General features: G+C 30.4%; 11 protein-coding genes and 1 non-coding gene across 12 annotated transcripts; 7 read left to right on the top strand and 5 right to left on the bottom strand.

Annotated features, from left to right (window-relative positions):
* Positions 1-207: 207 nt before the first annotated feature.
* On the top strand, positions 208-3,429 carry CNM67 (Cnm67p; the record flags this gene model as incomplete). The annotated part of the gene is made up of 1 exon (XM_046077666.1): positions 208-3,429. The coding sequence occupies one exon, from the start codon at positions 208-210 to the stop codon at positions 3,427-3,429; it is 3,222 nt and encodes a 1,073-aa protein (XP_045935466.1).
* A 168-nt stretch (positions 3,430-3,597) lies between these two features.
* Positions 3,598-5,832, bottom strand: SQS1 (Sqs1p; the record flags this gene model as incomplete). The annotated part of the gene is made up of 1 exon (XM_046077665.1): positions 3,598-5,832. One exon carries the CDS (start codon positions 5,830-5,832, stop codon positions 3,598-3,600), a length of 2,235 nt encoding a protein of 744 aa, XP_045935465.1.
* A 680-nt stretch (positions 5,833-6,512) lies between these two features.
* Positions 6,513-8,129, top strand: ATG4 (cysteine protease ATG4; the record flags this gene model as incomplete). The annotated part of the gene is made up of 1 exon (XM_046076963.1): positions 6,513-8,129. The coding sequence occupies one exon, from the start codon at positions 6,513-6,515 to the stop codon at positions 8,127-8,129; it is 1,617 nt and encodes a 538-aa protein (XP_045935464.1).
* A 386-nt stretch (positions 8,130-8,515) lies between these two features.
* SSU72 (RNA polymerase II subunit A C-terminal domain phosphatase) lies at positions 8,516-9,124 on the top strand (the record flags this gene model as incomplete). Its single annotated transcript, XM_046077664.1, has 1 exon — positions 8,516-9,124. One exon carries the CDS (start codon positions 8,516-8,518, stop codon positions 9,122-9,124), a length of 609 nt encoding a protein of 202 aa, XP_045935463.1.
* Positions 9,125-9,171: 47 nt separating this feature from the next.
* Positions 9,172-10,632, bottom strand: GUD1 (guanine deaminase; the record flags this gene model as incomplete). The annotated part of the gene is made up of 1 exon (XM_046077663.1): positions 9,172-10,632. One exon carries the CDS (start codon positions 10,630-10,632, stop codon positions 9,172-9,174), a length of 1,461 nt encoding a protein of 486 aa, XP_045935462.1.
* A 729-nt stretch (positions 10,633-11,361) lies between these two features.
* AIM6 (Aim6p) lies at positions 11,362-12,675 on the top strand (the record flags this gene model as incomplete). The annotated part of the gene is made up of 1 exon (XM_046077662.1): positions 11,362-12,675. One exon carries the CDS (start codon positions 11,362-11,364, stop codon positions 12,673-12,675), a length of 1,314 nt encoding a protein of 437 aa, XP_045935461.1.
* Positions 12,676-14,490: 1,815 nt separating this feature from the next.
* SCDLUD_003024 lies at positions 14,491-14,563 on the bottom strand. Its single transcript has one exon. It is a non-coding gene; the product is annotated as a tRNA-Ala (tRNA).
* Positions 14,564-15,467: 904 nt separating this feature from the next.
* Positions 15,468-18,119, bottom strand: POP1 (ribonuclease P/MRP protein subunit POP1; the record flags this gene model as incomplete). The annotated part of the gene is made up of 1 exon (XM_046077661.1): positions 15,468-18,119. The coding sequence occupies one exon, from the start codon at positions 18,117-18,119 to the stop codon at positions 15,468-15,470; it is 2,652 nt and encodes an 883-aa protein (XP_045935460.1).
* A 1,033-nt stretch (positions 18,120-19,152) lies between these two features.
* ADE12 (adenylosuccinate synthase) lies at positions 19,153-20,451 on the top strand (the record flags this gene model as incomplete). Its single annotated transcript, XM_046077660.1, has 1 exon — positions 19,153-20,451. The coding sequence occupies one exon, from the start codon at positions 19,153-19,155 to the stop codon at positions 20,449-20,451; it is 1,299 nt and encodes a 432-aa protein (XP_045935459.1).
* Positions 20,452-20,674: 223 nt separating this feature from the next.
* On the bottom strand, positions 20,675-22,393 carry ALG9 (dolichyl-P-Man:Man(6)GlcNAc(2)-PP-dolichol alpha-1,2-mannosyltransferase; the record flags this gene model as incomplete). The annotated part of the gene is made up of 1 exon (XM_046077659.1): positions 20,675-22,393. The coding sequence occupies one exon, from the start codon at positions 22,391-22,393 to the stop codon at positions 20,675-20,677; it is 1,719 nt and encodes a 572-aa protein (XP_045935458.1).
* Positions 22,394-23,183: 790 nt separating this feature from the next.
* Positions 23,184-24,143, top strand: PHO13 (4-nitrophenylphosphatase; the record flags this gene model as incomplete). The annotated part of the gene is made up of 1 exon (XM_046077658.1): positions 23,184-24,143. The coding sequence occupies one exon, from the start codon at positions 23,184-23,186 to the stop codon at positions 24,141-24,143; it is 960 nt and encodes a 319-aa protein (XP_045935457.1).
* Positions 24,144-24,604: 461 nt separating this feature from the next.
* Positions 24,605-26,449, top strand: MGS1 (ssDNA-dependent ATPase MGS1; the record flags this gene model as incomplete). Its single annotated transcript, XM_046077657.1, has 1 exon — positions 24,605-26,449. One exon carries the CDS (start codon positions 24,605-24,607, stop codon positions 26,447-26,449), a length of 1,845 nt encoding a protein of 614 aa, XP_045935456.1.
* Between the last annotated feature and the right edge of the window lie 7 nt (positions 26,450-26,456).

Genomic DNA, 26,456 nt, shown 5'->3' with positions numbered 1-26,456 from the left:
GTGGTTAATGAAAATAAATAAAAAAATATCTTTAATTATAAACAAACAAACAAACAAACAAAAAAAATATAAATGAAAATAAACAAATAACATTGGTATATATATATATATATATATTTATATATTTTTTTTTTCCAACTTGTTTATCAATCTAACATAATAATATTAACAACAACAACAATAACAAAAGAAACCTATATTATAACAATGGACATTGAAGAGTTACATCGACTAAATACATGTAGTTCGGAGATTTCCTCTTCCTCCTCTTCTACTATTACTACAACTAATGAAACTATTAGTATGGAAAGTATTAGTACCGATAGTAATAATGAACATAACGAAAATAATCTTTTTCAAAGTTGTTCTATCTACTTGAATAAAATTTTTTCTGGGAAAGCAAACCAAATGACACTGGAGCCAACAATTGAACCCCTGAGACTTGTGGACAAGAAGTTAAATCGGGATTTTAAAAACGAAACTTTTGATTTGGACATGGATATGGAAAATGAAAATGTCAGTGTAAACACCATTAAAAATAATAGCAAGTATTCGGGTGATGAAACCCCCAGCAATTACCAATCTATTTCTAAAACTTCACGTAATAGTATTACGGCACCCGCTTCCGTCACTACTATCCGCAATAATCATAATGGTAATGTTTTACAAGATTCTACTAATATTTTTAATAATAATAATAATATTTCTTCAAAACAATCATCTATTAGTAATCCAAAACCTCGCAGGGTCGTAAGTACTAAACTAATCAACATCCCAAAAGATCCAATAGAACCATTAGTTAACAAAAGCCAAATTGTAAATGATCATATAATGACATGTGAAACAGGGAAAAAAGATAAAAAGAAAAAGGGGGGAATGTTGTCTGATAAAGAAAAACGAAAGGATAATAACAAAGGAAATAATATTGACTCTATTACTTGTTATAATGAGAATAGTGATAGAGTTGGAATGGTTGATTTTCCAGGATCTTTTTCTTCAATTTCCAACAATATTTACCCCTCTGAATCCAAAAATGAAATACAAAAAATTCAGGAGAAAAAAAATATTGTTTTGGGTAATGAACTTGTAGGCGCGGATGAACATAAAAAAGCTGAAGAGTTGGTTGGCGTATCTGAACATAGTACTGACCAAGATGAAAGCAAACATAAGTACAAAAATAAAGATAAAAATGAAGACAAAAATAAAAATAAAAACAGTAGTGGTACTGTTATACTAACTGTTCAAACCAAAGATAACGATACTGTCAGCATAAGTCGACCAGAAACCCCTACACCTTCATCAGTCAAAAAGTTGACCAAAGTGGCTCCGTATAAAGAATACTGTGAAAATTATGATGATAAAAATAATAACTGTAATAATATTATGTCAGAATCTACTCCTTTAAACAAACTGCAGCAACAGCAACATTTAAAATTTAACAGTGGCCTAATCGGTAACACAATTGGGGAAGTTATCCTTGATGTCCAGTCCCTAAAAGCAAATTTGAACAAATCACAACATGATTACATAAAAAAAATTAAAGGCCTAGAAGAACTTATCGAAGATAAAAAGCGAAGTGAAATTCAAAAATTGAACGAAATGAATACTAAAAATAAATGTTTAGAAAAAAAAATTGAATCCCAAGAAAGCATTTTCAATGATATATTCAAAATTTTGCAAATACAAAATGATCCTAATCCCTCCAGTTCCGTCGTAAACGTTATAAAAAAGAATTTACTTGATCTTACGCAGAAAGACAAAAAAGTTGAAGAATTAGATGGCACACTCAGTAAACTAAAAATCAAATGCGAAGAAATAGAAAAGGAAAAAAATACATCCATTGACAAACTAAAGGAAAAAGAAAGGGAAGAACGTTTTAAACATGAAGAAATAATTCATGGTCTAAAGCAACAAATAGAGAGCTTGACTAATGAACTCGAAGAAAGCAGAGGGAAAAATAAAGAGATGGAGGACACAGAAATGAAAAATAAGGAAAAAAATGAGAAAGAAAAGGAAATGAAAGAGACGGAAATTAAAAAATTAAATGATACCATAACCGCAAATGCTGAAGAAATCGAAATGTTAAACACTGCTTTAGTAGATTTACAAGATAAACAATTGAAATCAGGTAAACTTTTAGACGAGGCTACCTTTAAATTTGAGGACATTTCTAAAAAACTTTCTTGTTTTTTTCTATTTAAAATACCACTTGGTGATTTAATAGAAAAAAAAATTTGCCAGCCGCAACTAGAAGAATTCAATATAGAAACAGTTTTATATGAAAAGTATAGCATTAAACGATTCTACACAAAAGAAGATATGGAAATGTTAAACAAGGTCGTTGAAACTAAAGCAAACATTCAAAAACAAATTGCACATTTGGAGCAGGAGAATGCACTAAAAACAAAAGAGATCCAGAAACAAATTGAAGAAAATGTGACCAAAACAGAAGAAATGAAGCAATACATTGAAGAAAATAAGCTTATGACAAAGGAAGTCAAAAGATACAGTGAAGAAAATAAAAAATTAAAAGATGAACAAATTTTGTTGTTAAAAACATTGAAAGAAAATGTTAAAGATTTACCAGATAGTCTAGAAAAAAAATTGAAATCACCTATTGAGTATCTAACCAAATCACAAACCAAAAATATGCAAACGTACACCACAAACATCAAAGACTTCAAAAAAGCTTTGAATAATTGCTCTAACAAAGAAGAAATAAGTAAGTTAGATTCTCAGCTTTCTGAGTTGAATAAATTAAGCTCAACAATTACGATATCTGTACAAGAGATCAAGTCCAACTTAAAAGACAAAGAAATATTAGAAAAGCAAATCGCAGAATTAAAAACCGATCTTGCATCCAAAAATCAACTTAACGAAGAATTTGACAGTAAGCTAGCTAATCTGAACAAAGAGTTGAGTATTAAGCAAGCTAATATTGTTGACTTACAACAAAAGCTTTTTTCTCTTCAACAAAGTCACAGTGCTTTGGAAGAAAATTTAAAATTGCTTCAAGGTGATAGTCGAAAAGCAATTAATCTAAAATCTGTTTTGGTGTCTTCCATGGGTATTGATAAAGAGCACTATGAACATTTGAAGGTGGATGCAGTTAATGATTTGGATATCGTTGAGTTACAGAATCTGTTGAAAAATGTAATTTTAACCATGAATATACCTTACGATTATCTACATCAAAAATTGGTTTTAACTTCGATATATGTTCGTTTGGAACGAGGTTATTTGGTGAAATTTGCTCACAAATTGCATTATCTATTGTATAATGATAAAATTCACATTAAAGAGTTTGAAAAAATGGCACTAGGAGAATATAATGTTGTTAAAAATATCGATAAAGTCAACCATCCTTTAAAACAATGCTTAGATAGGTTATTAGTTGATATTATAGAAAGATTTCGAAAAAATATATAGTTTTTTTTTTTTTTTTTTTTTTTTTTTTTTTTTTTTTTTTTTTTTTTTTTCCTTATATATACATAATATATATATATATTTATGTACCGACACTAGTACATACTTTTTTTCTTTTCTTTTATTTTCTTTTGGTTAATTATCTTTATATATTTATGTTAATTACCACCTTTAAGGTTCTTTTGTAGCATGACCTAACCCCTTCTTGGTTTTTTTCACGGTTACTTGCAACGGTACAACAATACCTTTATTGCCATGAATACCAAGACCTTCGCCATGCTTCCAGCCCAATTTTTCTAATAGTCTACGCCCAATGTTGTCGTGAGAAATCTCTGGGGCATTTTCACCAATGATTTCCCCCTCTCTAACATGATACTTGTGCTTTTTAGGATTTTCATCGTCTATGTCTTGGGCTGCTAATGACGGATCCCTTGTATCAGATCTCATAAAAACCCTTCTTTGTCTGCATAGTTGATCTATCAACCCGTAATTGGGTGATTTCCTGTTTGTTTTTTTACTTTTGTGAACAGTTACACTACTTGATTTTCCCTTTCTTCTTGTCTGCGCCTTTGTATTAAAATGTTTCGAAAATTTAACAATAGTTTGATTTCCATGCGAATCAAAAGGTGGAAATACCAAAAATTCTTGATTAGGTCTACTAAGATAGCTTTTGAATTCATCCTTAATATTTTCTACATGCATACCATATGGGTATTTGAGTAATAAATCCGTAGAATTTATATGTTCTTCGTTGAGATAGTCTATTTTTGTCTTTCTTTTGGTGGCCTTGCGGTCTAATCTTAAGGAAAATTTTGATTGCAAAATTAATCTTTGTTCGTCGTCCATGTCTGAATTATTGTCAAAAAAAAGTTTCCTGTTTTTCCCCTTCCCCTTAGTTGCTATACTATGGGATTCATATTCCATATTCCTGTCTCCCTCATAAGCAGTACTATAAGAGATTAGATCCTCCAATCCTTCTCTCATATCATCGGTAATCTCTTTTGAGTACATTTCCTCTTCGTGATCTGATGGAATATAATCAAAGTTTCTATTAACAAAATACTCACTGTTATCATATTCATCTCCACTTTCTGAAATGTAAACATCGGAATAAGTTGGCTGGGGTTCTTCCTCAGGTTTAACTAATTTATCTTTAATGAATCCAAAATAAGAGGCATATCTTTCTTCAGGTAATCCCAATTCTCCTAATATATCTTCCACAACATCTGTGTCCACCCAATGGAAATTATAATTGCCAAAATATTTGAAAGATTTCGTGTAGTACATATTGTTTTGAAAGTCGCCACCCAATGCTATGTTTGTTATTTCTATCTCAGAAGAATTGGCAACAAAATCTGCATCTAAAAACCCAAATTCAGGTTCATCGTTTTCGTTTTCGTTTTCGCTTTTAGGTGTAGTATTATTGTATTCAGTATCTTTCTGAGTTTTTGATTTCTCATCTTTATCAAAAAACTCGTTTATATTTAATCTATTCATTTTAGTGTCTAAATCAATTTTTTTTTCGTTATTGATATTAATTTTCTTCTTAAAAGGTATAAGTTCTACATCCTCACCATTTTCAACTAAATTTAATTGGACTTTCCCAATTTTAAGTGTATCTTGAAACTCGGTATTCTTTATTTTTTCATTTTCATCTCCTACTATGGTTTCGGGTATGTTTTCTATATTGATATTCGTACCCTGTCCATCAACGAAAAATATGTTTTCTTGAGGCAAAATATTTTCATTCTCATGATCTATGTCATAATTATAGAGATCTTCTCCTGAAACGTACCCATCTGAAGAGGAAGTGTTATCATATTCTTCCAGTAGCTCTTCGTTCTCATCTGAACTGTATTTTTCATCTTTGTTTTTGTCAGTGTTTCTTCCATCTTCGCCGTTTTCTACAACCTCCAGTTTATCAACAACTTGGTTTGTTGCTTGCGATTCAACAGCATCGTTTGGTTTAGTTTCTAGAGTTCCTTGGTAATTATTCTTTGCATTGTTTTTTGTTATTAATAAATCAATCAAATCTTTTGAGGGATCATATATTTCTTTAGATTTAACAAAAATCATAGGTCTTTTTCTTAAAGGAAGATTTTTTGTGTTCATGTCTTCATCGCTATTGGGAAATTGTCCTGATTTATACCTTCTCCTGCCTAATGCGGCCATTTTCATTGAATTTGGTGCCGAATTTATATTCCCAAAGTAAAGATCTGAAATTGCATTTGGATTAGATAAATCACCACCGCCAACTAGAGGTAAAAAATCGTCAGCTGCATTTCCATCTGACCTTGGTTTTTTGTTGAAATGTGACTGTTGATTATAATTAAACTTTCCTCTACCTCTACCGCCTCTAGCTCCAGTACCTCTTTTTCTTCTACCTTTAGTATTTTTTTTATACATTTTTGAATATGTGATGTTTCTTTCTACACTGTTTTACCAATTTTAGATATATTACCTGGACTGAATTAAAATCAAAATAAGGTTGTTGCTATGGTGTTTTTTTTTTTTTTTTTTTCAGGGAAAAAAGGTAATTATGGAAAAAAAGAAAGCAATGAAAGATCGACGTTTTTTTAATATCAGATCCTTTCTTTTTTTTCTCATTATACTTTCTCGGATGAATCTTTTTTCCTAGAGCGGATAAAATGGATCTCGGGAAATGGAATAAAAAATAAACCGATGTCCGGAAGTCATTTATCCGATTCTTAAAAATAGGTCCGTATTTTACACTGTTTTTTTTTTTTTTTTTTGTATTTTTTTTTTTTAAGGAGCAAGAAAAAAAAATTAAAAATTAAAAATTAAAAAAAAGTTTAAGGGGGAGGCGCGAATAAAACGAAAAGTCAGCGATGGAGAATTAATGAAATAACTTACAAAGGGTCAAAAATATTACCAATCAATTCATATTATTAGTTATTTTCAAATTAATGTAAAAAATCTGAACAACAGAATAACTAATATTGACTTTTTCTAATCTATTATACACCTCCTAATTTCAAAAAATATCATAATCAGATAAGATTTACATAGTAGTTTACTAACAGTGTTGTAGGATAACAAAAAAGAAAAAAAGAAAAAAAGAAAAAATGGTTGATAAGAATAATACCGGTACCAGTAACATCAACACTGATGATAATAATGACTTAATGAAAAAAACCAAAGATACAGATTGTAACATAAATAACGATAGTTTATATATATTAGGTTCAAAATACAAAATGTATAAGAACCAAGAAATATACAATAACCCTGCTAATAATGTTAATAATGATTCCTATGATGAGACTAATGTAATAAGTAAAATGTATGATTATCTTGTTTATTCATTCCAGCAAACAGAATACAATACAGAAGTTTTAGGTGATATACATTCCAGGATAAACTTCACTTATAGGACAGAATTTGAGCCCATAAAAAAAATAACTGGCCAAGAAGATCACCATGCATTGGCTGTTTTACTTAGAGGCGGTCCTATGGTATTGTATAACAACATTTTAGTAAACAACGGATCTTTTACTACAGATATTGGTTGGGGATGTATGATTAGAACAGGCCAAAGCTTGTTGGCTAACGCGTTACAAATCATTCATTTAGGGAGGGATTATAGACGTAATGGTAATGACGAAAAAAGAAAGAACAAGGAGAATGAGATATTATCGTGGTTTAATGATCGGCTGGAAAACCCATTTTCAATTCAAAATTTTGTTCGTGTTGGATGGCTACTATCAAAAAAAAAGCCTGGTGAATGGTTTAGCCCTAGTGCCACTGCCAGAAGCATTCACAAACTAATCTGTGATTTCCCTAATTCTGGAATAGATTACTGCTTGATATCGACGGATAGTGCTACAATATATGTAGAAGATATAGAGTCTTTTTTTAAAAATCATCCAGAGACGTACAATAATGGCAATACAAAAACAATGTTGATATTGTGTTGCGTTAGATTAGGCATCAATGAAATTAATAAATGTTATTGGAATGAAATCAAAAGGATATTGTCTCTGGAAAATATTTCGGTAGGTATATCAGGTGGAAGACCATCTTCTTCCTATTATTTTTTTGGGGTTGAAGAAGACTACTTGTTATATTTGGACCCACATAATCCACAAGAGGCTTGTGTTAACGCTGTTTCGTTTGCGGAAAGCGCACATGGCGAAAAATTCAATAAGATACATTTGTCTCAAGTAGATCCCTCGATGATGTTAGGTTTTATTATCCAAGGAAAAGAAAGTTGGCAAATTTTCCAGGAACAAATGGCTGGATCAAACCTCGTGCAAATAACAAGTAGGAAACATATAGAAGATGCATCTTTTGTAATTGAGGAAAATAGTGAGGACACTAGTTTTGTCTGTGATCATGAGGAAGATGCAAGGACCAAAAGTGTAGAAGCAGAGAATGATTCAAATAAAAAAGGTTTACAAACCGACACAAGCTCCTTGGTTGATGTTAATACTAGGGTTGCTCAGAATAACTATTTTGAAACATCAGACGATTATGTCGATGTTGGATTGATTTTTTCGCTCAAAAATAAAAAACAACCCAGCAAGAACGGTGATGATATTGAAGAAGATTTCCAAAAAATTAATTGCAAAAACCAAAAGATTGTTATATTAGACGACAACGATGAAAGTCAAAGTTTTGATAATGCAGCGGAAGAAGAAAATGTTCTATGCGAACAAGATACAGTTACTATATATAAGTAATTTTGTAGTTATGTTTGGGATTTTCAATTTTTTTTTTTTTTTTTTTTTTTTTTCAAATTAAAAACGGGTGAAAATTTAGTTATAAAAATTCATCTTGGTGAGGGGGGGGATTGAACCGATTGTCAATTTTCCTTATTTAGGCCCTGTTTCTTAATATAGTTGTCCGAATAGCAGGTTCGGACTTCAAATAAAAATACAAAAACTGTATTAAGATGGAAAAAAAAAAAAAAAAAAAAAATGCTAAAATGCATAATTAGACAAAAGTATGTTGAAATAACTTCTTATACAACACATTCATGATTAAAAGATAAATACAACTCAAAAGGAAAAATTCAAGTTAAATATATGAAAAGATCTTTCCCTTTTTCAAAAATACTAATTAAAAAATGAATCCAAAACAAGATTTTAGCTACTGCACCGTGTGTGCTTCAAATAACAATAGATCAATGGAAGCACATAAAGTCTTAAAAGAAGCAGGTTATAATGTGAGCTCCTTTGGTACCGGTAGTGCAGTTAGACTACCGGGTTTATCTATTGATAAACCAAACGTGTATCAATTTGGAACCCCATATGATAATATATATAATGATTTACTAAAACAGTCCCCAGAAAGATATAAGAGGAACGGCTTATTAGAAATGTTGGATAGGAATCGTCACTTAAAAAAGGCACCAGAAAAATGGCAATTAGAGCATAACAGACAATTTGATTTTGTTTTCACCTGTGAAGAAAGGTGCTTTGATGCGGTTATTGAAGATTTAATGAACAGAGGTGGGAAGATGGATAAAGTCGTGCACATTATTAATGTGGATATAAAGGATGACCACGAAAATGCACAAATAGGTGCAAAAAGCATACTTGCATTAGCAGATAAAATAACAAAACTTATTGAAAAACACCCTTACAACTATGAAGATAATCTAATTGCTGTTTTAGCCAAATGGCAGGAAAGTTACCCAACTTTGCCTATATCATATTCTACTGCATATTATTAAAATTTTTCTGTTTACACTTGTTTACACACAATAAATAATAAAAAACGTTATATACTATGTATTAATTGACCTGAAACCCAAACTCTAGCTGTATTAAACCTATCACCATTGAAAAACCATTTGGCTATAATATCATGAAAAAGCTCCATATTTTTTTTCTCATTGTTGCGGTCATTTAGATCTGTTAGTTGCCACTCAAAAACATCAACATTTGATCCTATGGTATTTAAATCAACTAGCTGCGCATCAAACTGCTTGCCAACGTCAAAACTACCGATAGCGTCCTGCAAATCCAACACTTTGGCGCCGCCCATTGTTGCTATGTATAAACATTCGTTCACGTTTAGTTTATAATAATCCTTATTTTCTTTTTGTTTCATAGCTACATGTCTTGACACTAAATGTGCTTGTCTTGCGGTATTTAGAATACTACTACTGAATCCACCAGAAATATCAGTACCTAAACTGACATCAATGCCATTATCTAAAAGCCAGCGTACCCTACACTCGCCTGAAGTAATTGAACTGTTACTTATAGGACAGTGCGATACACCGCTGCCTGTTTCTCGCAAAACTTTTAACTCTGGCTCAGACAAGTGTATACAATGAGCCAAAACTGTTTTCTCAGACAATAATCCAAATTTTTGATAAACATCAGTATAGGTTTTGCAATCTGGAAACAATTGAAGAACCCATTTTACCTCCTCGACATTCTCTGACAAATGGGTCTGAACATGCAAACGGTGTTTTTTAACAAGTTCGCCCAAATAGGTTAACATTTCCTGAGAGCAAGTTGGAGCAAATCTTGGTGTTATGATAGGTTTTATTCTATCATTTTGAATTTCATCGGAAATGTGATTCAATACAATATCCATATTGTCCATACATTCCTGTACATTGTGTTCTTTATAGTATGAAGGACAATTTCGATCCATACAAACTTTTCCGATAAATGCACGTTGACCTAGACGATTGCAAATATCGGCCAATAAATTAGTGGAATTGGGATCTATTGTAGCATAATAGGAACAACATGTAGTACCATTGGTAATAGTTCTCTGTACGGCTTTACTATAAACATTAAAAGCCAGTTTATACTCTTTTAAAGATGCTTCTAATGGGAAGGTGTACTTCTCCAACCAATCTAATAAAGTGGAAGACCCAAAAATACCTGAGTTGGGGTATTGACTAGCATGGCAATGTGTGTCAATAAATCCAGGGAAATAAAATCTTGTACCATTCAACCAGTCAGTGCCAGGTTGTAAATTTATTACTTCAATCTCAGACGTATGTAAAGTAGGATCATATTCTAAGGCATCTAAAATGGGGTTTATATCATAATTAGGTGAATTTTCTCGAATAAATTTTATCTCTCCTTTTTTATGATTGTTATTGTTGCCGATCATAAGGGATACACCAATGGTGGTGTTTATTCTTACTCTTAAAGTCCCCAACTCGGGGGTATCGACAAAAGTGCCACAAAATAATACAAGTTTTTTAATAGTCATTTTGTTTCTTATTGCTTTTATATATATATATATATGTGTGTGTGTATATATTTTTATTTTTGATACCAATAAAGCGACTAACAGAAGTAAAAGGAATATAAGAATAGAAATAATACGTTTTTAAAAGTTTACTAATGAGGGTAGTAAAGAGGAGGGAATTTATAATGAATCAAATTGAAATAGTAGTTTTTCATTTATATACTTTTTGTAATATAACAAGTTAATAATATTTAATTATTTTTTATACATCATTATTATTATTGATTTTGTTTTTCTCTTAAAGAAACATTATCTTATCAGGGATAATAAAAATAGAATTGGAGTGATTTAACAAAAACAAAAACAAAGAAAAAAAAGGAGATAGATGAGATATGAAGATTCTCAAGCACCAAAAAGGTAAAAATATATTTATATATTATAAAAGTGTAAAGTTTCTTATCAGCAGCTTAATAATGAATTCGGATATTCCGAATATCCATCCGCAATGCTCGGAACACACGGATATTCCGACGCATGCAATACAATAGAAAAAATTCGCCTTTTTGAGTCGATCACCCAACGAAGAATAATCTTACTCCTTTTTTTCGTGTAGTTTTTTTTTTTTTTTTTTTTTTTTAAAAACAAAATCCTTCGAGGTTTAGGCAATACTGCTACAAACTAAAAGCCAAGATCTACAAAAAAATTAAAAAAAAAAATAGCCAGTCCAATCAAAGAAAAAAACAAAAAATTATGTTAAAATCAGTAACTTACTCCAAAGTGGTAAGTAGTGTGTTTCTCCTTCTCTGTTTCTATTATATACTTCTAGTGTTCTCTACCGATAATAATAGTGGTAAAGGTTTTTGGAAGGAAATTAATGACGGTTGGTGGAACGATGATGATATTAATGTCAGTCTGGAGGATTCGACTAAAATCCAGCCCATTATTGGAGGATTGTCTGGTATTAAGTTGTTGCGGTATTTCAATGACAATTTGGATTATCTAAACAAACATATTCCAAAACATTTCCACCCTTACAATAACAATTATAATCAAGGGAATACTACAAATGCAAGTAGTAATAAAGTTGTAGTATCTTCCTATTATGATCTATTCTGGAAATTTATATTATCTAACAAGTTAGACACTCAATCTATGATAGAGGTGTTGACTAGAGATGTAGACCCATTGAACTCAGTCCATTCTCATAACGATTATTGGAGAGCATTGCCCTTATTTGATGCATTGTTACATGGAGTAAACAGTGTGGAAGCTGATGTCTGGTTGGTGGAAGACTATGATAATACTACATTGGCCGTCGGCCATAATAATCTATACTTGAATCCAGAACACAAAAATTTAAAGAAGCTATATTTAGACCCCATGGTATATATGTTAAATGAAATCAACCACGATAACAATGTAACATATGGAATGTTTTACAACAGTCCAGAAACCACAACTTTCCTATTTATCGATTTTAAATCGGAAGATTCTGTAAAAACGTATAATGTTTTAGTTGAATCCCATTTATCTACTATATCTCGCTATTTAACTTATCGCCGTGGGACACCGTCAAATGATGGCACAATAGAAAATACCATAGTTTGGAAGCCAATAACTATTATATTGACGGGTAATTATCCCGATCTTCATGGACATGAAGATGAAATGTTGAAACCATATATTTTCTTTGACATTGACTTTGATGATTTCACTTCCAAAGAGGCCGCCATCCAAATATTAAAAGAAAAAAGGGACGCTGTATTGATTACATCCTCTTCAATGTCCAAACTAATTGCATCTTGTTACAGCAATAGTGAAGATTATGAAAGTTACAGCGGCATACGCAAGTTGCCTTTCTACCCGAGAGAGATGGCCCATTTCGAAATTAGATGTATTAAAAACAAAATAAATATTGCGCATGAGGTAAATTTAGAAACAAGGATCTGGGGTGTTCCTGAGTGGCCCATTCACATCAGAAACACATTATGGAAACAACAATACAACGAACTAAACTCGAACTTTTTAAACACTAATGATCTAGACGCCATAATTGCATTTTAAATCGACTGTACAATTTGTTTGTATAATATAAAATGTTATAATTAGACAATACAAGTAATATATACACATATTTTTCTCTCTCTACTTTACGTACATCGACCGATGTACGACCATTAAAAAAAAAATAAAATTTGAAATAAAGTAGAAATAAAAATAAAAATAGAAAAAATAAAAATAAAAATAAAAAATAAATCAAAAATTATGAGACCTACCCACTTTCACCAGAAAAGAAATAATTCTTCCCTAGCTTCCTCCGCACAGATTTTTAAAAATTCTTCAATTTAGAAAAAAAAATAAATAGTATAAACCATATATTTATAAATGAACCATTAAATATAATGAAATATAAATAACATGTATAAAAATGATTCATTCTAATGGAAAGAAAATTAAGCAAAGTGTTAAAAAAAACACCTCACAAACTAATTTCCTCCCCTTTTAGAGCATACTCTTTTCTTTTCTCTCGTCCATCCTTTTATCAGATCCTTAAAAGGAACTAAAAAAGAAAAAAAGAAAAAAAAGAAATTAATACACCCCTTATAAATATAAAATTCCTGTCTGTGCTAACCCTCCACCATGGCTGGAGACATAAAGGGTTTCCTAAATCCGTATAACTATACTTTACAAAGGAAGAGAAACAAAACGGATCCCCATCCAGTTGAAAAAAAAAAAAAAAAAAGCTTTTTTTCTCTCTCTCCCAAACAAAGATCCAACATTTCAAATCCATAAAATATAATTGAATTCAGGAAACGAGGAATCAAAAAGTGTCAGCAAACGTACCTCCAAAATACTGAGAAGCTCGCAACTAAATCAAAATGCAAATTCCTTATTTTATCCACCTTCTCTTCTCTTAAAAAAATTCTCTCCACACTCAATGTATAAATACATCAAATGAAGAAAGAAAAAGAAAAAAAGAAGAAAAAAATGGGAAAAAAAATACAGGAAACAGCAAATGTAAGAAAACAAAAACGTTGCAATTGGTAACAAGAAATGAAAAAGAAGAGAATCTCCCATTCCATATCTTGTAAAGGAAAAAAAAGCAATTTTCATTTTTCCCTCAAAAAATTGAGAAAAAAAATAAAAACCGCAGAAATTTAAAAGTTAAAAAATAAAAAGACAAAAATCTTCTTACTACTCAACTTTCAAATAATTTTCCTTGATATTAAAATAAAATAAAAGTCTTCCAATGTTTCCCCGTTTTTCATCCTCTCTGCCATACACTTTCCACAATTTTCCCCCTTCCTCAATCATCCTACTAATCCTTAAAAAAAGGAATAGAAAACAAAAAAAGAAAAAAGAAAACAAAAGTGAAAAGATGAAAAAGCATTAAAGAAAAAAAAACAAAAAAACATTCAGAGGTAAAACGTTTGGTAGGAAGGACTACTTGATCTCCTTCTACATCTCAAGGTAAGTATGGGGAGGGAAGTAAATCAAAAAAGATTTTTAAAAAAACATATGTAAGACTAAAAAGAACTACACTATTAAAATACCAAAATTAAAAGTTATAGAAAGAAGAAAAGAAAGATGGAAAACAAAACAAGAGTAAATACGGGTGGTTAGATGTTGATGCGAAATATCTTGCTCTTTATATACTAAGAAAAAACTTTTTTTTTTCTCAGAAAACAAACAACGTTTGAGAGGGGAAAAAAAGAAAAAAAGAAAAAAAAATTAATTTTTATATAGAACGAAAAAGAAAAGAAAAGAACGTTTTTGTATGGGGAATAAATTTACTCCCCGAAGCGCTTGCATACAAACTGTTCATAAATTTTGTCCATAAAGAAAATAAAAATGAAAAAAAAGGAAAAAATATAATACTGGACGAGACCGGAGTCGAACCGATGACCTCTCCCATGCTAAGGGAGCGCGCTACCAACTACGCCACACGCCCATTTCTGTTAAAATACTTAAACAGTACTTGATTCGATTTGTTCTTAATTAATCTTTTCCTATTATTATATATGTCATTTAATTATTCAATACTAATCTTAAAGAAAACACAGTTAATATATTTACAATTATAGACAGGTTATCTATCCTGCTATGGGATTTATCTCATAATAGAAATCCTTTTTATCTTGAAGATCAGTCATCATAAAATATAATATAATACATATGGTACAACAGTCCATGATGGAGCAACGAAATTACCAACACTTAAATATCCTTAATTTTTGTCTTATAACTTTAAATAATTTGCTACAAACATCTATATTATTATTTTATAAAAGATTTTGATAGAATCACGAATTATTTGTTAATTAACTTGACCCTGACTATAAGTATTTCTAACAAATTTATTTATTCTAGTTACTTGAACAGCGTTCTTTTAATCATCTAAATTTATCTAATGTGTTGCAATAATGACAATCACTTTAAAAAAAACAAAATTAAATAAATATTATAGATTCAAATTAAAACTTTCATATCAAAGCAACAGTTAACATGTTTTTAGATCTATCTAACTGTGTCAATATAAATAAAAAATTGAAGTAATACAGGGTTATAAGAAATATTTCTAATCTTATGTTATGATGTGTTACTATTAAATAAATAACTGGCATATGTTTACAGTATTATGCAGCTAATGTGAAAGGGGAGGCGGGAAGAAAAAAGACTAATGTATAAGTTATAAAAAGTTATCATGGATCCAAAATAATAAATGATGTTTCCCTTCCCCTTTATATAAAAATTATTTCAGTAAATATAACAAAATTTGTTTATTATTATTATTATTATTATTATTATGTATAGATTAATTATATTAGAACTTAGACACTTAATAAACATACAAACTATATTTTAATTGGACTTGATTTGAATATCCTGTACGAATTTGTACCTGTATTTCTAATCAAATAATGACTACTCGAATAATCATATTTCAATAATTCTTGGGGGACAACCATGCCAATGCATGTACCTTTACCACTACTCAAATTAAACGTACCACAAGTAACAAATCCTACTAAATCTTGAATCTTCGGTAAATATTTACTAGATAGCATTTCTTTATAACTTTCATGGTCAGTTTTCCCGCTTGGTGTTTTCAAGCTTTTACTAACTATTAATTGCCAATAATCCTCCCATTTGGACCTAGATATAGCATATATCCTTGCATTGTCCAATGGATGTCCTCTATCGATTGCTTCAAATTTAATTGGTATGATCGGTAACCTCTTAGTTACAATATCATGTTTCTGTAGTAAGTTAAGATTATTTTCGGTGCCATTTTTAACATTAAATAGCTCTATTGGTACATCTACAGCGGTATGGGTTTCTTTGTATAATTCAAAGATATCGACAATACAAGTTATATTCCTAATATTCTGATTATCAAACTGCGTAGTTTTTGCAGCATTCACAATAGGTATGTCAATTGCAGTGAGAGCATTATTATTTCCAGAACAGTTATTGCTGCTCAGATAATAATTTATGCCATTGTGCAAAAATTGTAACAATTTCCAATCACAACAAAACCAATCTCCAATCTCTCCACAATAAGGCAATTCTTCTTCATGTATTGAATCTATTTTTTGATAATTTATTTTTTTTGAAAAAGGTTTCCTTTCCCACACTTCTTTCTTGGCGGCAGCTTCATTGCAATTTAATTGATAACCCATCGGAGTAAACGGCCAGTCATGTGGGAAATATAGTTTGTTTTGTTCATAATGTAGCTGTTGTTCTTGTTTCAACCCAATATGGTAAGTTCTTGGGACTTTATTCAGTTTATTCCATAATGGGAGAACCCAGTGGTAAGGTAATAAAACTCTCCAGCCCAGAGTGGTTTTGGTTATAATCAGTGGAATGGATACAGCGGAGTTAGAGTTATCTGTGTTACCACTTTGCGTAGATTCAGAGCCTTTGGTTGTACTTTTTGAGGGAAAGCGTAAAATATCAGTATGATGTTTCCCCTCCATAGTAAATAAGTTCTTCCATACATCGCTGTTACTATCACGATTTTCTAACAGCTGTATAACTTCATCAAAATTAAAAACTTTGTTGTTAAAATCTTTAGGTAACTGTGGTCTCTTCAAAGACCTCGGATCTTTGACAATAAAGCCCAAGTTAAAATCTTTGCTAATAGGTAAAGCATTGATATCTCTGACGTTACTTGCTAACTGCATGAAAAGTTGGTAGTCATCATTAAGACTGCTACTTCTATGTTCGATATTGACAATGTCAAATTCTCTTCTAAGAACTTTGGCAAGTGTCTGTAATACAGTGGCCCCAAATAAATCAATACTACCAATATTATACTGGAAGTCTGTAACGCACAAGTATTCTGTAAATTTGCTAGCAATGTAATTGAAAACCGTTGCATAAATAGAAGGATGCAAAATCAAAAGCAGTTTGGAAGGTTTTTCTATCCAATATAGATCCACAGGACCCAGTACTTTCCCATCAATAACAATTTTGTTTTTGTTTTTAATAATTTGGGATAAAAGCTTTGGTAAGTTAGATTCAGTACAATTGTTCGAAGATACAACCATTTTGCCCCTGTAACAAGAATCTTCCATTAAACATCCATCACTTAAACAACTGTTGGCATTGCCAAGCCTGTGAGTTAATCTAAAGCATTTTTGCGTTGGAGTGTATGCTATATTTTTCCCCCATACTTTAATCATGTGTGATCTTTTAGAATTCCAAACATGAGTTGGCAACCAAGCATATTTTTTTTGTCTTTTCATATATTTAATAGATTTTGCCAGTGGAAGGGGTGCTAGTTGGTTAGCATGGGGTGTTGAAATTTCTTCGGCATTTTTAAAAGAAAACACAGAGTTTTTAATGCTAGTAATTTTTCCATCCTTGAGGTTTTTATGCATATTAACAAGCTTTTTTAAATCTCTAAATTTTCTTCTTAATTGATATTTTTTAAAATTTTTGGTTTCATAATTTATAGAGTATCTCATATGCTTGGACTTAGTAGCTAATCTCAGTAATTTGACGGACATTTTTAATTTGTACAATTGTTTCTTGGTATAATGAGGTTTGTCCTTTAACAAATGTGTGTTACCTGTTGTTATACTTTGCGAACTTTTTTTCATTTCATTAAGTGCTCTTTTCCTTAATCTTTTAGGAATTCTTTTCACATTGTGAGACGCTGTTCTTCTACGCAACTTACGTGGTAAATCTTGAAAAACCCTGGTAGATGAACTTTTTTTGGAATTATGCATTGCGTTTTGTAATTGCTTGATCTCAAATTCTCTAGAGGATATAAATTCAGGTAATTTTAAAACACCAGCATCCTCACTAAACACATTTGCGTTGTTGTTCCTCTGTCTTCTAGTTTGCCTTATATCTTGAATAATCTCTGTTCTAATGGTTCTAGCATTTCTAACTCTTTGAAATTTCTTTTGTTGATTTTCATTGAATTTTCTTCTAGGATTGTTTTTATGGTTGCTACTATTATAAGATGATGATGTATTGACATTATTTGCTGACATTGCTATAACTTTTTAAACATGTGGGGATATGTTTTTTGTTAGTAGCAGTATTAGTCCTTTGAAAACAAGCTTTTTTTTTTTTTTTTTTTTTTTTTTTTGTAGTCTGTTTATCGCCCAATTTATAAATAATGGTATAACTGATGATAATTAATTGAAGCACGCAATGGATATTTTTTGAAAGATCAATAAAAGAAAAAAAAGAAAGGAAAGAAAAAAATAATAATTATTATCCAGGTATTACTTATACCGATTTTGTTTCGGAGTTACAATACCTTTGAAGTACTTTTTTTTTTATTTTTTAGAATATAAAAATATATTGTTATCACTCTGTACGAAGAGAATGGATTAAAAGCAAAAAATAAAAAAAAAAAAGAGTCTTAGACAAATATTACAAAGAAAGAAGTCAAAAGTAAATTTGATTGTTGGTGTGTGTGTGATTACTTCTCGAGATTTTGTTTTATTCGGTGATTTCATATCGTTTTCACTAACCAAAAATCAATGGTTAATGTCGTAATTTAAAAAAAATGAAAAAAAAAAATGAAAAAAGAAAAAAATTTTTTTTTTTTCAATTCGAGCTTCTTTTTTTTTTCTTTTTTTTTTTTTGGTTATTTATTATCTACAACTACCTCCTATTATTTAAAACGTTTCCATTTTTTTATTGGATTTCATTTTACAACCATATATATATTACATGTTAAAAACAGCAAGCGTTTTCTTTCTCTCTTTCTTTTCCTTTTAACTTCCTTCTTCCCCCAGATTTTCTTGCTATTAAGCTTAACTTGATAAGTCTCACTTTATTCTTTCACTCGTTTACTTCCACTTAACAAAACATTTACTTCTAATGTCAACCTTATTTATCTTGAAATGCCTTTTTTTTTTTTTACTTTTTTCTGATAAGAAATAAAAATTTTATAAAAAAAAATGGCATTATACATTCTTTTAAAGGACGGTCTAACTTTGAAAGGAAGCTAACAAAAAAAAAAAAAAAAAAAACAATAAAAATTAAAATTAAAAATACATATACATATATACCATGGTTGACGTTGTTTTAGGTGCTCAATGGGGGGACGAAGGTAAGGGTAAATTGGTTGATTTATTAGTCAGCAGTTACGATATTGTAGCTCGTTGTGCTGGTGGTAACAATGCTGGTCATACTATTGTTGTTGACGGTGTTAAATACGATTTTCATATGTTGCCTAGTGGGTTAGTTAATCCAAACTGTATCAATTTGATTGGATCTGGTGTTGTCATTCATGTTCCATCTTTCTTCCAAGAATTGAAAAATTTGGAAGCCAAAGGCTTGAAAAACTGTCGTGGTAGATTATTTATTTCTTCTAGGGCTCATTTGGTTTTTGATTTCCATCAACGCACCGATAAATTAAGGGAACTGGAACTTAAAGGTGCTAGTAAAGATGGTAAAAATATTGGTACCACTGGTAAGGGTATCGGTCCAACTTATTCTACTAAAGCTTCTAGATCAGGTTTGAGAGTTCACCATTTGGTTAACGATGATCCGGCTAGTTGGGAATATTTCTGCACCAAATACAGAAGATTAGTTGAAACCAGAAAAAAGAGATATGGTGACTTTGACTATAACGTGGATGAAGAATTAGCTAGATATGCTAAATATAGAGAAGAATTAAAACCATTTGTAGTTGATTCTGTAGCATTCATGCACAAGGCTATACAGGAAAAGAAAAAAATATTGGTTGAAGGTGCTAATGCCTTAATGTTGGATATAGATTTTGGTACTTATCCATATGTTACGTCCTCTTCAACTGCCATTGGGGGTGTGTGTACAGGGCTGGGTATTCCGCCACAAACTATTAAAAATGTTTATGGTGTTGTTAAAGCCTACACTACCAGAGTTGGTGAAGGTCCATTCCCAACTGAACAATTGAATGAAGAAGGTGACAAATTGCAAAAAATCGGCGCTGAATTTGGTGTTACTACTGGTCGTAAGCGTCGTTGTGGTTGGTTAGATTTGGTTGTTTTGAAGTATTCTACTTGGATTAATGGATACACCTCTTTAAACATCACTAAGTTGGATGTTTTGGATACATTTAAAAACATTCCAATTGGTGTCGCTTATGAATTGAATGGTAAAAAATTAGATTCTTTCCCGGAGGATTTAATCACTTTGGGTAAAGTAAATGTTGAATATGTTGTTTTACCTGGTTGGGATTCAGATATTACCAAGATTACTAAGTATGAAGATTTACCAGAAAATGCTAAAAAGTACTTGAAATTTATTGAAGACTTTGTTGGTGTTCCAGTTGAATGGGTTGGTACTGGTCCAGCCAGAGAAAGTATGTTGCATAAGGAAATTTAAACTTATATGTGAATATGAGCATATGCTTTCTTTTTTTTTTTCCTTGTCTTTTTATAATTTATTTAAATACCAGTTTTTTTTTTTTTTTTTCTCCGTTAAGATTTTTATATTTTTGTTTGTAAAAGTTTGTAATCTTTATTGGAAAAAAAAAAAAAAAAAAAAAAAAAGTTTTTCTTATATATATATATATATATATATACAATTATAGGCACACTCGTACTACTTATAATAAACTATATACACAATAATCCTTATATTCCACATGGTAAATTTTGTTTAAATTTTTGGCTACTGTTGGTAAATCAGTAATTGGTGTAGGAAGAGTGAACGCTCTACCTAAAAGCTTACTGTTCTCAATATCAATAAATTTTTCACAGTATATGGCATTCATATTTTGCGGATTGAAAATATCCTTCTCGCCAATGGTTGAAGATATATCAACGTATAAATCGCAATCTTTATGATCAAAAATTTTGCCCGCATCAAATCTATTTGCATTATTCATACCTGGTGGAATAGATCTAATGCTTGTTAACTTATCAACTTTTTCATTAAAATCGCCAGGTAAGAGACCATCAAACCCACTGGGAACGTATCTTATGCGGAAATTATCTGGTAGTAATAAAGAAGTGGGGAAATGATACCATTCTCTACCAACACAAACATTAATTAAAGAATTATCTGTGTTGTTTGTTTTATATTCAGTAAGAATATCCTGGATATCGAATAAGTGGAAATAAACGCCAATTGGTGCAGTATAATTATTAATTAGAGCATATATTCTCAATAACGATTGGATAATAATAGCAGTTATGCTGAAAAGTTTGACAAAAGATTTAATTGTTAGTTGTAACCTATTGTTACTTTGCATTGTTGTGGCATTGTTCTGAAAGATTTTCGTGTAGAATAAACTGGCTGTGAATGTAATTAACCCATAGATAGGATAAAGAAATCTTTCTTCCTTATGTGGTTGTGAAATGAAAACACCAATCCAAATAAATAATTGAGAAAAAATAGGTAAAATTTGGATTAAATTGTGATCAAATGGAACAAGTAATGAAAATCCAACTACTCCGAGTAGAGTTAAAATAGGGAAATTTAATACCAAATTTAGAACATAATAATACCATGGTTCAACTCCAAAAATATTGGGGCCGGTTTCCTCGTTGGCTTGTAAAACGTTATAACTTACGATATTGTAGAAAACTGGGGTTATTTTACCATAGATTATTGAATCAATAGTCAACACTATAAAGATAATCAAAAATAATCCAATCAAACTTTTGACACCGGTTTTAAAAACATTGGTGAAAAAACATTTGTGTTTTGACACAACATATTGTAACACTAATGGTACCGCTATTAATAAAACAAACGGCCAGCCTAAAATACCTGCAATGAAAACAAATATTAAAGAGTTTATAAATGATACTGTGGATTTAGTACTCAAATATTTTAAAAAATGGCCTGTAGATAATAATAGTAAAATCATGGCAAATGAAGAAGGTAGCAATTCAACACATGCATGAAACCAACCAGGGTTAAAAATTTGCAAAAAAAGCCACCAATTGGCTTGTGTTAAGTTAAAAGTAGTTAATAACTGCTTAAACAAATATATCTCACTCAATGCAGAAAATGCACCTAAAACAAACCTTAAACTGAAAAATAACAAATCACTGGGAAGTAAACCGATTGCTGACAATGGTTTTAATATAGAGTAGAATGGTAATAAAAAAGCCCAGGATCTAATGGAATAAACTGGCGAATATTCCCAAGTTTCTTTACCAAAACCTCTTAGTAGAAAATTTAACGGATCCAAGTAATTATAAGTTTCGTCGCAATCACTTATAAGAGAAAATACTGGAGCAATTCCACATCTTATAATGAATAAAATTATAACTAACAATACAGATGTTTTGTTTAGTTTGTGATTTGATATCATTGTGATAAGTTTTTTTCTGTTTTTTTCTCTTTTTTCTTTTTCTTTTTCTTTTTCTTTTTTTTTTATCTATTTCAATTTGCTGTTATTATGTTAAAGTTTACGTTCATTATATATTGAAAATTTAGTGATTAAAAGTTAGTACTGTTTATTATTTATATTTAAATAAACAATATATTTTTTTTTTATTCGTATAAAAAGATAAATGGGTGCAAGATGTTTATTTTCTTTAGTTTGATCAACATTTGTTACAAAAAAAAAAAAAGGCAGCTTGCAGACGTAATTTTGCATTTTTGGTAAATAAACAATAATGAAGATATTATTAGTTATTTCCTTATTAAAGGAATCCGGGGGGGGCTAAATTAGAAGAGGTAGAAAATACAGTAGAAAAAGATAAACGGCGGAATATTATTTCCGAGTAAATAATATTAATAAACACACATACAAAATAATATCTCACATCGTTCACTCTTTATTTTTTTTTTTTTTTTTAAATTGTGTGACGCATGGCATGATGATAAATAACTCAATACAGAATAATTCGGATAAATCAGAGAAAATATTATATATAAATATGTAACCGAATGAAAACCTCAATCAATCCCATTTAATTTTTTATTTTTATTTTTTTTTCTTTAAAAAAAAAATATTTATTTATTGAAACTTATTAGTCTTGGAAAGTAAGAAGAATACTCCATTCAGCTACTTTATTATTACTATCATTTTTTTGTGATTCTGCAGTTTAACAATAAAAATAACTTCCAAGTCAACTAAATCAATACTATACAAAAAAATGACTATTAATATCGACAAACAACAACCTATTAAAATAAGTTCTAAGAAACTTGCTCAAGATTTTTTGGATAAATATGACACTTTTTTATTCGATTGTGATGGTGTTTTATGGTCAGGTTCCATCTTATTACCTAAGGTCAAGGAAACTTTAAAATTGCTAGCCAAGTTGAATAAACAGTTAATTTTTGTCACCAACAATTCTACCAAGTCTAGAAAGAATTATACAAAGAAATTTGCTAGTTTTGGCATTGATGTGACAGAAGATCAAATTATTGGATCAAGTTATGCAACTGCCACTTACATCCACAACGTATTGAAAATGCCAACTGTTGGAACCAAAATTTGGATTGTGGGAGAAAGCGGAATTGAAGAGGAATTAAAACAATATGGTTACGAAACTATCGGTGGAAGTGATGAAAAGTTATTGGAAGAATGGAATCCCTCCACCACACCATTTTTACCGCTAGACCCTAATGTTAAGTGTGTTGTTGTCGGTTTAGACACAAAGATAAATTATCATAAGTTGTGTATTGCATTTCAATATTTAACCACTGTCCGTGATAATAAAGAAACCTTATTTATTGCAACTAATAATGATAGTACTTTTCCAAGCCACAATATGATTTTACCAGGTGTTGGTTCGATAGTAGAATCATTGGTAACAAGCACTGGTAGAAACCCTATTATTTGTGGTAAACCATACACTCCTATGCTGGATGCCCTTTTCGAGGCCAAACCTAACTTAGTTAAAGAAAGATGTTGTATGGTTGGCGATAGATTAAATACTGATATCAAATTTGGTATTGATGGTAAACTAGGAGGTACTTTATTGGTTTTGACCGGAATAGAAACTGAGCAGAATTTGTTGTCTGAAAACACCGATGCATCAGAATTGCCTAAATATTATGCTAATAAATTGGGTGACTTATATGAATTAATTGAACCCTTGCTTCAATAATTTAAATTTTAATCTTTTTTACTTTTTTTTTTTTTTTTTTTTTTTTTTCTTTTTAAACGTGGCCTACAATTGAATTTAACATACTGTTTTGATTAATGAATACATCATAAAGAGATTATTTTATTTAGTGTTCTTGGATTACTAAATATATGAACAATGCTCACATAAAGAAAAAGAAAATTTTGGGGTTGCAGTTGCTTTTGGAAATTTATTAAAGAAAAACGCGTAATAGAAAAAAAAAAAAAAAAAAAAAAAAAAAATTATGTTTCCCATGTTTTTATTTTATTTTATTATATATGTATGTATTTCTTTTTTTTCTTTCTCATCTTTTCCATTTAACAAATGATAAAAAATATTATTTTCTTTTTTTTCTTTTTTTTTTTTTTTAAAAGAGAATATCCATACATATATATATACATATATTATATTCCAAATAAAGAATAAATATAATAATAAACCTGATGGTTGAACAATTAGTGTTGTGCCCATTATGCAATAAAAAGGTACCCTTTTTATCGATTAACAAGCATTTAGACCTGGGATGTTCCAAAAAACTTGAAATTTCTAGTAACTCGGACAATACCACCGGTACTCCTACGCATACCATGTTAAAAAATACTAATAATTCTAATATTAAAAACACATTGGCACCTTCTAAACAATCTAACTTAATCAATTTTTTTTCACAAAATTCTAAAAAATTGAATAACTCTGAGCCATCAGTGTCAAAATCTGAGAGAATTACCATCTTAGATGGAGAAGAAGAAGATGGGGGAAAAAATGACGATGTTGATGGTGATGATAACGAGAAAAAAGAAAAAGATCTTATATCGGTTGATGTTACTGACCACGAAGAGGCACACCATGCTACTAAAAATTATACCGATGAAAATACCAAGAGGAAACTGGATCAAACAGATATTGAAGAGAAAGATAATGAGAATCGTAAGAAATATTTAAATAAAATAAGTCATTTACCCTTGAGTGAAAAAATAAGACCGTCTACCTTAAGCGAATATGTAGGACAAGATCATTTATTGGATAGTAGTGATGGGATATTGTACAAATTTTTAATTAGCAACAGGATACCTTCAATGATACTTTGGGGCCCTCCAGGTGTAGGTAAAACAACACTTGCCCGATTAATAGTAAAATTCACCAATAATTACACTTCTGCTACTGCCACGAAGAATAAATATACTTTGATTGAGACCAGTGCTACAGTTGCTACTGTACAAGAATTGAGAAAAATTTTCGAAAAAGCTCATAAAAATTATATATTAACCAAATATACCACTGTTTTATTTATTGATGAGATACACCGCTTCACCAAGTCACAACAAGATGTGTTATTACCATATATAGAGAATGGTGACATAATTTTAGTTGGATGTACCACTGAAAATCCTAGCTTTCAACTAAACAATGCACTACTCAGTAGAGTACAAGTTTTCACATTGAATAAAATGACACAGGAGAATATGTTTAAAGTCTTAGAAAGCGGAATAAAGATGCTCAATAATTATAGATCTCCAGCAGAACAATTGAAATTTGAAGATAACGTCTTGGAGTATATTTGTAAATTGAGTAATGGTGATACAAGAAGAAGTTTAAATATTTTGGAATTGGTGTGTACCAACGTACAGGTAGATCCAACTAAATCAATAACGTTGGAGGAAACACAAAATATCCTAAATAATAAACAGAACATATTTTACTATGATGCCAAGGGAGACAATCATTATGATACCATATCCGCCTTTCATAAAAGCATAAGAGGCGGTGATGCAAATGCTAGTTTATACTATTTGGCTAAAATGTTAACTAGTGGAGAAGATCCATTATATATAGCTAGGAGAATGATAAGAATAGCCAGTGAAGATATAGGATTGATCAATAGTAAGATGTTGCCATTGGCAGTGGCAGCACATGATGCAGTAATGAAAGTTGGGCTACCAGAAGCAGACCTATGTTTAGCACAATGTTGTGTTGAACTGGCTAAATCACCTAAGTCGGTAAAGTTGTATAGAGCATGGAATAACATCAAAAGCTCATTAAGAGAAAATAAGTATGAGTTAGCTAGTAGCGAAATACCGCTACATTTAAGAAATGCTCCTACGAAACTAATGGCTGATCTTGGTTATAAAAAAGACTATAAATATAACCCCGATTATGTAAATGGGGAATGTGACCAAACATATTTCCCGGAGAAAGTGTTACAAAATATCGGTCTGAATAAAGCTGAATTAAATTTTTTAGAAAATGCACCTGACCTGGGAAACATTGTTGATTCAGACAAACATTAAATTATAC

Source organism: Saccharomycodes ludwigii, chromosome III, assembly GCF_020623625.1.
Source record: "Saccharomycodes ludwigii strain NBRC 1722 chromosome III, whole genome shotgun sequence".
NCBI classification, from domain to species: Eukaryota; Fungi; Ascomycota; class Saccharomycetes; order Saccharomycodales; family Saccharomycodaceae; genus Saccharomycodes; species Saccharomycodes ludwigii.
The sequence above is the reverse complement of the archived record's forward strand: the minus strand, read 5'-3'. Positions and strand labels throughout refer to the sequence as shown.